At 40.8% G+C, this 13,243-nt stretch overlaps 1 protein-coding gene across 2 annotated transcripts in view; it reads right to left on the bottom strand.

Annotated features, from left to right (window-relative positions):
* Positions 1-13,243, bottom strand: part of TBC1D14 (TBC1 domain family member 14) — a 66,783-nt gene that overhangs the window by 27,145 nt on the left and 26,395 nt on the right. Inside the window, exons 1-2 of one of the 2 annotated variants that reach the window (XM_040555624.1) lie at positions 5,708-5,819; positions 1,840-1,958 (exon numbers count right to left, since the gene is read on the bottom strand). In XM_040555624.1, the coding sequence (XP_040411558.1) occupies positions 1,840-1,958; positions 5,708-5,710 (122 nt within the window). In that variant the 5' untranslated portion in view covers positions 5,711-5,819. Of the gene's footprint in view, positions 1-1,839; positions 1,959-5,707; positions 5,820-13,243 lie in introns of those variants that run through there. The other variant, XM_040555623.1, reaches the window with a different exon arrangement.

Genomic DNA, 13,243 nt, shown 5'->3' with positions numbered 1-13,243 from the left:
TCAGCAGAAGAAAAGGAAAGAACACTGACCAGCTATGACTGACTCCTTTTATACACAAAATATGCTGAGCAATTTCCTTTTGTTTGGTAATTTCAGCATTTCTATTATTAAACCGACTGAACCCACAGACTAATCTTCATAAATAAAGGGAAAACAGTCGTATCAAGCTGGTGGCTTTATTTTTAAACTGCTCTCTACAGATAAAAGTAGGAAACTTTATTCACTCACTGTGTACCTCATTTAAGAACTACATCCATAATTTTCTTTACTCATGCAGTACTGACTCACCACACCAGCTTCCTTTTCCTCTCTGATCTCAGAGACCCCATTTCCTATTTCGGAAGGTTTAGCTCCTTGCCCTCACTTATACAGCAATAAGTGGAGCTGGAGTCATTCTGTATATTCTCCATTTCTTAATGACATCATCATATATGTCAGATGATGTATCTGTTAAGATTCTGTTAAGATTCAACCTTTTCCAGTTAAAGCTAGAGAGACCATGTAATATTAACTGATTTTTCCCTGGAAGTTTTCCCTAAACCCTACAGGTGAGTAGGAAACCAAGAGCAGCCATTTTGCAAAATATCTCACTGCATTTCTTTTGGAAATCTTACATTTTTTTGTTGCAGAAGATCAACAAGAAATTACTTAAACCCTAACAGGTTAAAAAAAAAAAAAGTAAACTAAGTAAACAATTTAAAGAGATTTTTTTTTAGACAGATTCATTAGAGGACAGCACTGTTGCTCAGAACAGTTTCCCCCACTAGACAAAAGAACGATGATTCAACTGTCTAGAATCTTTTAAAACGTTTTTTTGCTAGAAGTTCCTCAGCCTAACAACATTAGGAAAAAAAAAAGCAGAATCTGAATGCTGTCCTGTCTGTCACGTAGCATTAATTGAATCCAGCTGAACACTGTATGTCTCAAAGCATCTCACATAAAGAATGATTTTAACAGACAGGTTTTAAATAAAACAAGTAAGCTAATACACATTGTTTCCACTTCTATACAAGAAAACCTGCTATAACAAATAATCACTCTTAGGTTGTTCTAGATGTTCCAAGAAGTCTTCGCATGTAGCTTACCAGCTAACAAAAGTGTCTTAAATGACCCTACAACTAAACTAGTTTGATATGAGCATTCTTCATATGCATTTGTTGATGAAAGCATTGACCTGTGCTATGCCAGTTCTTTGTACCAACGCACAGCAATATTAAAAATGCAGACACCATGTCTCTAAAAACGTGTATTATTCATGAATTGTCTAAATATGACTGAACTTGTGAAATTTGGGAGTAAATCATGGTAAATAAATCTTCTGGGGGCTGGTCTGCAAAGGCAAGAATCTCTTTGCAGTAACAGAAGCGAACAACTTCTCTAGTACTTGACAACCTTTATAACATGATGCTGATCCCACTGCAGAACAATCATTATATTCTTTCATTATTTATGCGGGTTTGGTCTTTCTCTGTGCAAACAGGACACCATATCCTTGCTTCTAAATTTCTTTAGCATATACCAGCTTCATTTTTATCTTTATGTTCTCTCAGGGAAAATAAAAATCCCTTACTCATGTTCAGAAGCTAGAATTACTCAAAACTAAAGCTCTGCTCTCCTAATTACCATCTTCCACTAAATGCCATAGCTTTTACTATAACACTACTTTTGTTTGAATAATTTTCCTCATAATTACTCCACTTGCATACTCACTAGCCTGAAAAAAATATACTCTTAAAAATTAAAATCACCTGTTTAAATTAGAGTGATCAAATACTGTAAGAAGAGCTTTGCTAGCCTCGTTTTAAAGGGACCCTCACTGAGGTGCTTCTCAAAACTTACGCTGGTCTGTCCTCTAAAATAAGTGCTGTAGTGGAGAGTGGTTCAAAATCAAGATTCTTCCTCACATTCTGCTTAGGAGAGAGTGGTCTGTGAGCTCGACCAGTTTTTTCTTCATATTCCTACACAAGCAAAAGAGAAGACAAGTTACAAGAGTGGAGAACACCAAGATGATGCGCAGGAGAATTTAAACAGGGTCTATAAAAGTCATCAAGATATTGCTTTCCGATTTCTGCCCAACTGCTGTCTCTTTTAAGCTTTTCAGCTAGCATCAACTCAGAACTGAAAACAATGGTAAAATTTAAGTTCAGGAATGAGTTTCCATGTTTTCTTTCATTACTTCTATTCGTACAAGCATCTTACGTTTCTCTGGATGGAAGCCTGCACTAATAAAATACTAAGTATGAGCTTTTGAAATAGCACGAACCATCTGAGGTACAAAATAAGACCTATCTAAAATATTTTTATTTACACGGTTTTGAAACTGAAGCCAGAAACCGCCAGAGTTTTAAAGTCTCATCGTAAGATTTCTCCTACCCATGCTATTTTCAGATGCAAAAGTTCGGTGACAGCAAAAAAAGGGTTAAAATTATGGTTAAAAAGAGCCCTCTCCCCGTCTTATAATACCCTGAAGTATGACAACCCTAAATCATAACAGAGCATAACACTAACTTGTGTTTATAACACAGACACTGGCACACCAGAGCAAGTCTAGCTAAGAGGCACCCCGATGCTAGGTCTGGAGCAAAGGACACCTGAATTGAAGCTGAGGGAACTGGCCTGGTGCAGCCTTCAGAGAAGGCTTCTTCACAGGGATTTCCAGGCAGAAACAGCAGGGTGGTAAAGATGCTACAAGGTCTCTAAGATGTTTGTATTTACAACATGAAGACAACAGACAGAAACTGCTACAAGTTCCCAGAAGTGAGGTAGAACCTCCAACCTAGAAGGCATTCAAAACTCAGGTGGATGAGGGCCCCGGGGTCCCCATCTAAGCAGACTCTGGTCTGAGAGGCGCCTCAGACCCCCCAGAGGTCCCTCCACCCTGACTTAACGTCAATGTGATCTACGTTTGAGGACGAGAGTAACACATACCATACAATTTTTTCCTGCAAACACTGTTTTGGAAGAAAACACACAAAAACCATGACCTAATGGGGTGAAACAACCTTTACACAGCTCCCTTCTACCCCAAAGTGTGAAATACTACAGCAAACACTAAGTACAGGAACAAACATGGTCAAAGAGTCCTACAGAAAAACAAAATGCATATTATAGATACATTAAACTTTACCATTAGTTCTGCCACTTCCAAAAAGCCCCTGCTTTGCTGTATAGCTTGTTTATACCATATTTATTACATAAAAAAACACATGCACAATACCCTGAAAACTCAGCACTGCAACTGAGCACTAAGCACAGTGTCCCAAACACGGTCTCTTCCTCCCCCCCTTTTTCCTGTTAGCACAAACAGTTCCTCAAACAGTACTGATTTCTTTGTCAACCTAACCTGCCAATTATATAAAAAATAAAAATTAAAAACATTCCTTGGGCAAAAGATCCAACCCGCTAACAAAACCAGGACAGCCTGGATCACTCAAACCAAACCAGGATGCCTACCACTAACATAAAGGTCTTCTCCTCCTTAAAGGACACACAAAAAACACACATATAAATGCAGAGCCACTCAAGTTATTCCATGTTAATGCTGTCCAATTCAATTCTAGTTCAAGCTAGTTCTGAGGGATTCAAAGGAGCAGTTGTGTGAAGCTCCTGGGACACAGGAACACTCTTTTCCCTTGTTTGCTAACAGGGTACTGTCCCAGCAATCAATCCTGTGATGCCTGCATTGCTGTGACGGGAAACATTGTCATGAATTTGGAATGACTGCCTCATTAATACCAGTTAATGCATGACATCAGCTTGACAACAAGGAAAAGAACCAAGAAAAATGTATTTAAACTACCGAATAGTGCTTAGCTTTGGCCATTAAAGGGAGAGAGTTCGTACTGATGAAGCTATTAAAAAAAATCTATTGAGAAAATAAGCAAAGAGATATAGTAGAAAAGGTACTGCGACAGACAGCATGTTCAGAACGCTAAGACATGGTTCCTGCACTAACAGCTCCTTGAAGGCAGCTGATGGTGACCAGCTCATGAGTGTGCCCTCATTACGTGCCTCTGCTGCCACACGAACCACATCGCACATCCACTGCACTTATAGAAACAAAGTAAATGCTTATTTTTTCTCCTAGTTTCTATTAGGATGTAGCTATTTTTCACAAATTAACCTAGTCAAATATTAACCTACATTACCGCTTCCCCAGATGAGGTGAACCTTGTTCCCAAATCTAATGGTTTTACTCCTTTGAGATACTACCAGTGACAGAAAAACCAGCCGACATCCACAAGAAACTGCAACTATGCAGAAATCATCACATATAGATCACCTTAGAGTATTGCTGAGCTTGACATTAAAGCACAAGCACCCAACGCTTATTACAGAAGTTCCACAAAAGCTGCTTGATTTTTGCTTACAAAAACTATTTTCGGGGTCTTCCTTCCCTGAAAGCCAACTACAGAGCAGAACTGCTTCTGGAAGGTGAAAAAAACTGTACACACTGGGCTGCAACAGGGATTTTATCTCATTCAGTAGAATTTATTTCGAAATCTCATTCGCCTAAGCACAAACTTTTCCAGCCCAACACTATGAATATCATCCCTTCAGGAATTTCTTGACTAAAGAATGTTTTATTTTTGAATATTTCAGAGCACGGGCGGCCAGTTACAACAATGAGGTATTAGTGCAGTTATCCAAACCTCTTAAAGTAGCAGAAGCCAATCCCACGTTTCAGCAAGTATTCACTGATGCGCTTTACTCAGCATCACCCTACAGCAAAGCAGCCAGACCGGCACACAAAATGGGAGTGGCATGTTTTATTAGATTAGCAGTATGAGTCCTTTGTAGTATTTTCAGTAGTAGCCAAACGTAATAAAAATGTCCTTTGGTGACAGATTGGTGACAAGGCTGCGTATGAATTAGGAAGGGGAAAAAAAAAAAAAAGAGTCATAGGGAACAAAAGCACTTCAAAATGATCTTTATTTCGGTAAGAAGAGAATGCAAATTTGAACATAGCATTGTGTGATACAGCAATGAAAGGGACTGAAGCCTCCACAAACTCGCAAGTATCTGCTGATGGAGCAAGCAGAAGTATTTGCACGTATCGGCATACTGCAATAGGCACACAATAGCTCGTTTTAAGCTTTTCGTTTTTAAACCAGACTCGAATCCCCTACAGTGACAAACAACACAGCATATATTTAAATCCTGGACTGCAACTAGGGCTTGCTTACCTAAATTAACTTCAGGCTCCGTTCAGGAAGAAGCGCTCACCTCCGACGCGGAGCACATCCTTACCTCCGGGCTCACCGGGGCTTGCCTCCCGCTTTCTCCCAGGCCTGCTCCCCCACAGCCGGGCTCTGCGGGCTCTCCCAGCCGGCAGAAGCCCCGCTACGAGCAAAACCCCAGCGAAACCCCCGCGTCTCGCCAAGCCTCCTCAGCACCGACCGGCCCCGGCGCCGGGACGCCGGCCCCGCCATGTCAGTGCCCGCCGCGGGTCCCCGGGAGGCAGAAGCCGGGCAACCCCCGCCTGGCCGGGCCCCGCCGCGCTCGGCCTGCTCGGCCGCGGTCCCCCCGCTCCGTGGCCGCCTTTTGGCTGCAGGGCACGGGGCGAGCGGGGCGCTGAGGCCGGAGGGGCGCAGCCCGGCGCCGGGGCTCGCCGCCTCCACCGGCGCGGGGCGTGTGGGGGTGGCAGCCGGTTCCCCGGCGCTGGCAGCCGCGTATTTACCGATCGCAGCCCCCCGGCCCCGCTCACCATGAAAGCCGCCCTCCTTCACCGGCAGCGCCGCCGCAGCCCCATGCCCGGGGCGCTCCGCGGGCCTGGCTCCCCGCCGCGGCGCCGCCCGGGCCCGCACGGCCCCGTGGGCCGCCCCGCTCCGCCCCGAGCCCCAGCGCTTCGCTCCGCCTCGCCCGGCGAGGCCTGCACCGCGGGGACGCGGAGCTGACGGGCACCTCAGCTCGTAAAAGCCTCGTCCTCTAATTCGTGCAGGCAGCAGTAATAATACCCTAGTACTGCCCCAACAGTGCCCCATCTGAGGAACCTCGGCTTCGTTCCTGCCACCGGCATTTGCGTCAGTACCACAAGGGTGTCAGAGCACCAAGTACCACAAGGGCTGGGCAGCTCCTGGAAAGCACTGTGGCCCCAAGCGCTAATGCTTTTTGTCCCAAGCGAGCTGAAGCACTAAATTGTCACCCCTATCAGAAGGCATTTGTGTAAAGTTAAAACTATTAAAAGAGAAACAACTTCAGATGATGAGAAGTACCGTAACGTACTACCAACACTATTCCTGTGGTAAATCCTTGTCTTCTCACATGCTGAAAATGGATCGATACCACAGATCTTTTAGACCAAGGAAATAGCCATCTGTCAGTCCACAAAAAGAGAAGCTCCAACAGCTCTGCTTTCCAAAAAAAAAAAAAAATCTATCTATCTAGAGAGAGAGAGAGAGAGAGAGAGAGAGAGAGAGAGGGAGAAAGTGAAGCCTGGTAAGATTGGAAGGCAGTTCTGTATGGTGGAAAACAAAGTACACTATAACTCTATCAGTTACCACAGATGACACTGATGTTCGGGAGCAGTCTCTATTTTTAGGCTGCCACCATTAAAAGAGTACCTGAGGCTACTCAAACAACTTATGCACAAGCTTAAATTACATGATGCATTTTCCACTGGAATTCCTGCCTCTTTCAGTTTACATGATAGGAAGCAGACCAGGACTGCACAAGCAAACAGAAAATTGTTTTTTCCTGGCTGTTGAGTCTGATTGCTACCAAAATACCACTTCAGCATTCCCCATCTGTTGCTTCACAGCTTTCTACTGCATGCCCATCTGCAGTCTCTTGCCTTTTACTTACAGCGTGGTTTACCAGATTGATCCAAGCTGGTCCACACCCAGCAAGCACATAACTGCCCTCCCCCGCCCTTTTGGCCTCTGACACCATCTCTTTGTGCCACTATAGGTAGCTGTGCGACGGCACACTAAACTAAATTGGGGAAATTACACTGCTAAAATATAATCTTTTGTTCGATTAGTTTGGCTACTCTAGTAAATTCTGGGTCTGGGTTGCTGTGGGGCAAACGTAACTGCATACTGGCACACACAGAAATGTTGTGCAGGAAAAGGAGTGAGCAACAGGACCTCTTTCAGAAGATCAGCTGAAACCAGCATATCATGAAAACTGTGACAATCTTTGGGCCGGAAACTAAGATTTGACTCTTGACATGATACTAAACCATAAAATGGTCATTTTAATGGAGGCTCTTATGTATGTAATACAACTCCAGGAATCAAAGGGATCTTAAGGACACTAACACCTCAGGCAAAGATCAGATTGAGAACATCCTTCAAAATTTAAGAGAAGGAATACAGATTGTTGAGATGAAGGAATTATTTGAAAGTTTAATGTTAAAAGGATATATATATACATGAAAGCTTTTTATATAACTCCAAAAGAGTACAGAACTGGTTTGAAATGCAATCAGTTTATTAGTTATGGGTCTGAAAAACCAAGATATCCAAGTTGCACACCCAAACTGCAGACTTTGCCAAAGTGATCTGGCAAGTTGTACAATTCATTAATGGTTCAAGAGCCATCAGGTCTACTTGCTTTACCCATCTGTACACATTTTTAATCCTCTTAATTTATAGAAATAATACCAGAGCAGAAGATAGCAATATGATGATGGCACTTAACTGAAATAGCATTATGTGCGTGAAGCTTGATTTTCTACCAGGACATCCTTCTCATCTTTAGTACCACAGTATTTTCTTCTTCTATATATAAGAAATAAGGAATGCTTAAGCAAAGTAAGGGTAAGAGACTACAGCCAGTTCACACAAGGAGAAGCTCACACTACCTATTTTTAGGCATCATTTCAAGTGCTCTGAAATTACCCCCTTATCCCCTGAAAAGCTTCTCTCTGCTTACTACAGATGATAGGGAATTTGGGCTTGCAGCTTTAGTCCCACAAAATCACACTGAAGTTAAATGAATAAAGTAATGCACACATCTTCCAACAGGTTAACAGTAAAGAAAGAACTAGAAGCTACGTGCCCTACACTGCAGTCCCGTGCTCCATCCACTGGACCACTTCAACAATTTTTATGTATATGTATTTTTATAGTATCATATTTTGAGCAACAGGCACATTGGGTTAAAGAACGTTTAAAACTTAAGCCTAAACAGGCCAATTTAGGTCTTCCAAGAAAGAATAACAGTTCACTGTTTTGGAGTCTGTAACATCTAATCATGCAACACGTTATATGTATCAGATGGTTTTCACCCTCAGGGTTCACATTTAATTTGTGCTAAATGTGAATAAGTACTTTTTTGATCATACAGAGTCACATGCCTTGTAATAAAAAAAGGGGAAGGAATCTAGAACAATGTTACCCATATGCAAAGGACTATCTAGAAGAGACAAAGCATACCTACAAACCATGTGGTTTAACAACAGCTCCTTATTGTCAAATGTGGTATCTGTAATCAGATTGTGAGGCATACTCTTACAAGCGACTCCAATATGAGTCACAGTAGCTAAGAAACCCCTAGTACTTAGAACATTGAAAAGGATGTAACTTAATTTGCATACACAAACGTGCAGTTTCCCTGCATACTGATACCATCTGATACACTACAGTATCAAACAAGTGGGAACATCTACTAGGTCTTCCAGCAGAGCAAGCATCTGATAAATGCTTGAGCAAGAGAACACAAGCTAAGCGTTTTTTTTGTTGTTTTTTTTTTTTTTTTTTTGTTTTGTTTTTGTTTTGTTTTGTTTTTTTGATGAACAGCTGCCAAAATAAAACCCTACCAGCCCCTCTTTTTAGTATATCCCTTAAATTTCACTTCTAGGGATTGGAATTACACTGAATATGGAACTTATATAAAACCATAATTTCACATAAACTATGTCTGCTCACTAATCTCTCCAGCTCAATTTTCTGTATAGCCTCAGCACCATGCCCTTGCCAGTCATCTCTCAGCAACTTTTTCCTCTGACATTTCACATTAGCGCTGATGTGCTGGTGTTGCAGAAGAAAACTTATCTTTCCTATCTCGTTTCAAATTACACGCTCTTCAGTGTGACTATTTAGGAACTATCTGAGCAAATAACAGGAAAAAAAAAGGTATTCTTCAAGCTGTATCATTTTTATGCTGACAACTCTGAAACAGCCAAAGCACCAGGTTAACTCTAGGAGATAGGAAAGGAGTCACAGGAGTATGACATTTTATTTTGCAAGTTCTCTAATATGGCCTCAAATATGGCCTCAGTCTTCAAGGCAGCATAAAAGTGACCCAAGAATGCCATCTACTTTGTAATGCACAGCAACTCACATGGTTACACTGTTCAGATACCCACATCAGCATGCAATTACTATTTATCGTCACAACCAGCTGTCTATGTAGGTGAGTATGTGCAGGTCCTATTTCGGTGTATGACTTCAGTATATACACCAAATTAGTGTGAAAGTGGCACTTCACTTTATACTTTTAACCATACTCCCTGCCCCTCTTTTCAAATCCCCTCACTAATTTCTATACCGCTTCCTCATCAGGATTTGTCGATTTCTACGGATCTCTGACCTTTCTGAGTTTTACACTTGCCTGCCCTTAAAAAAGGGCAGAAAAGCAAGACACTAAAGCCACTTCAAGTGGTTTTTGTACATCCTTGCTATCTAATCCCTGAAACTACCCTTGAAGCAGTTCCTGGTACCAATTTCTTACATGCTTAATAAAAGCTTCTTTTCTCACACTGATGGCATGCTTCACAAAATCTTTCACCCTCCATTTGGATTGGAAGACTCCTGCACCTTCTTTATTTAATTCTACAGAAAATATCAACATGTAAGTTTTCCTGTTTTTTTTTTTTTTTTTTTTTTTTTTTTTTTTTTTTTATAACTTAAGGTTCAGTTTTGAGGAGAAGAGATTTTTAAGGGTACACCCTAATATAAATAAAGTACATGAAGGAAGGCAACATATCTTCATAACCCAGCTTAAATAGATGTCTATTTGGAGGCTTCAGTATTCATGACTATTTCCACTGAACCTTGTCATGCTAAACAGCGCTTCACTACACAGCAAAACGAAATTCTGATGTGGAAGTTACTAAGAGGTACAAAATACATGTAATAGAATCACATAGAAAAAATTAGATCAAGTGTCCTCTGAGAGAGAGGGGGAGAATAAGAACGTAAAATTTGAGGAAATATTTTCCCAATCTTCCTTCAGAAAGACACTTGAGGAAAAAGTACCTTTGTTTTTGTTTGTTTTTCCTTTGTTTTTAAATCCTGACATCTGTACCTTCCAGGTTTCCACTAACACCCATACAGTATCTCCATTCACTTTGCACAGCCAAAGAACATCAGCTTTATTTGTTTTTGCTGGTGAGCATGGAAAGACTTAAACTTTTCAAAACCTTCATCTCTCCCCACCCCCATTCTTTAATTTTAGATGAAGCTTGAAATGTATAAATGGGAACAGAAACAAAGAAAACCTTTGGATTAGGTTTCTTGGGACATATTGAAGTCTACCAAAGCTTTCCCAATTAATTTTACATTGTAAGCAAAGCAAGTTCCAGTCTCCTGTTAGGACAGACAGTTTTCCCACAATATTTAGAGGCTAACACACCTGCTTTTAAGGATTTATCTCCAACTTTGCTTCACAGTCATGTCTTGCCAAATGCATCTGTGATGCAATGTTCAAAAACGTGCCAGTATTTCCAGGCTCTTCCTTTACATAATTCTACTTTCGTTCCAAGGTTACTATGCTGAAAAAATAACTTACTGGTTACACGAAGAGGTAGGTGTTCAAGCACTATCAGACTCACAAATGCCAGCTACATGTTGGATTCTCATTTAATAACAAATGAGAATGAACTTCCACCTGTGTAGCACGCTTTCTGAAAGCTACAAAGAGCTATGTACTTCATCTTCAACAGGAAAGCATTTTTCCACCAAATGCTTCTCGCATTTAAAAATAATCTTGTGCCATGTGAATTTATCCCATCTACTGCTAAGCATCAATTTGGGCTGCAAAATAACTGTTTCAAATAAGACAAACTTTATGATCTCGCAGGACAATTTAAAACTTACTGTATTTCCCTTAAAACTCAACACTAGCATTAAAATAGACCTTTTGGTAGAGATTAGCAGCAGGCATTTCCACTGCAATAACCAACCAAGCTTATACTTCTGTCTTTTCAGTATCTTTATTCCAATACATATCCTCAAACACCACGTTACACTTACTTAGGATCCCTCAAGCTTCCAGGGCTTTTGACCAATACGGTTTCTAAGGAACTCTAGATACTGATAAAACTAAAATAAATCTTTTAAAACTGCAAAGGAAAAAAAAAATGCTCACTTTTCTTTCAAAAAACACTTTGGATCCTGTCATAACTGTTCAACTGATACTCAAGGCCTATTATTTTCTATTAGCCTCATGCTCTTAACAAATATTCTGTCCTTTCACATTTCCACAACATAAGGGAGGAGGATCCAGGAGCATCAAAAGAAGCAGACTGTTTGCTAGATTATGATACTAGGGTAGGTCATGTTACGTTCTTTTATTATTAAAATACTCAGGAACAATCATTCTTCTGTAGGATTAAATTACCCTTTCATTTACTATGGATGGAAGCTATTACTCTGTTTAATATTAGATTTGTTTCAGGCAGGTAATTTTCAAGTCAGGACAAGAGCAACACTCTTTGTACAGCAATACAGCTAAGGGCTCCCTTTACTTATTTTTATTTAATTCCACAAAAATTAGACTCCCTTTGCATATGATTAAAATAAAATCAGAATGTTTTGAAACAGATCAGAAAGAAAGACATAAAATAGCACTGCGTTAAGGCAGCTTGCAAGTTTTGTGGTATAACCCTTTAGCAGGAAAATTAGAGCTACACCTTTATTTCTTGAGCCTGCAACAAGAGCGAGCATAGGTTAGTTTCAGACTAACGAGGAGAACTATGCCTTCTTCCAATACCATTGTATTTGTTTCCTTGTTTTAAAAAAACAAGGAACTCAGTCACACCATGACAGATCTAAATCCTGCCTTTCTGACGGATGACAAGTAGAAACGAGCCCAGAGGAGCAGAACACAGGAAGTGAGTCACTCACACTCTTGGACTTCTACCGTGGAACAGGAAAAAATGCACTAGGCAGTTTGTAGAAAAGAGCGCTTTAAAGTGTGAATCAAGTCTAAATGCAAGCCCTGCACCACTAACAGCTACAGCCATCAGTCCCAATGATTTCTCCAGTGATCCCTCCCCAGACAAACTCAGTATGAGCAGAAGGCCATGCTCTATCCAAAGCTGTAATCTAGCTCCTGCAGGAATCAGCAGCCAGCTTGAGCCAACCACTTCCTGTTCAAAAGGCCCTGAACAAACCATCTGTGTACAGGGAAAAGATGTTAAGATAAACATTCAGAAAAGTTCGGTATTTTTAGACAACTGTCACCCATCAGCAGAGGGCAAGAGGAAGCTGGGCACGTGATGGCAGCTCGCACATGGCACTGCACGCATCTGGAACGCTCCTGCACGAGAGCTGCACGAGAATCTCCACACGTCACGAGTCAGTGCCCTCTGCACTCTTCTCTGGTGGGTTTGTTTTGTTTCTTTCTTTAGTTTTGTCTGGATAAAGCATGCTACTCTCAACAGGAGCTCTGACTGGCTCTGTCTGGCTAAAGCATGGATTGCAGTAATTCCTTTCAGTAACTCCTGCTAGGTGCCATTGCTCTGCAGCTCTTTTCCACCTAATAGGTCAAAGCCAAAAAAACTGATTGAGAAAAGTTAAGATCAGTTAGGACCATACCTTAAAAAAAAAAAAAAAAGCAAAACAAGATCGACTTAAATGATACCTGACCCAAATCAGTTCATAGAAGTTTTTCCTCCAGTACTGGTACAAGTTTAACTATTCACCCCATCTATATATATATATATATATATATATATATCACCTACACACCAAGCGCTGTATTTAGCTATTTCACCAGCTCATTTTCACTTTATCTTATACTGCATAGTGAGCCTCTTAAGTACAACAGATTTTAATTGACAGGAATATTGATCCTACTTATAGTCACAATCTAATTACAGGAAAACACAGTTGGTAAATCATGTCGATTTATTCTCTTTTAGTACATCACTCTTAAAGGAAAGTCTGTTGTGTCTCCAGTTGAAGACATTCCAGTTGGGAAATTTCATTACTAGTACCAAAGAAGAACCAAGAACCAGACTTTTTTTTTTTTTTCCCACAGAAAGAAAAAAAATAACACAGGAATGACCAAA

Source organism: Cygnus olor, chromosome 4 (assembly GCF_009769625.2).
Source record: "Cygnus olor isolate bCygOlo1 chromosome 4, bCygOlo1.pri.v2, whole genome shotgun sequence".
Classification (NCBI taxonomy): domain Eukaryota; kingdom Metazoa; phylum Chordata; class Aves; order Anseriformes; family Anatidae; genus Cygnus; species Cygnus olor.
This window is presented reverse-complemented; position numbering and strand designations above follow the sequence as displayed.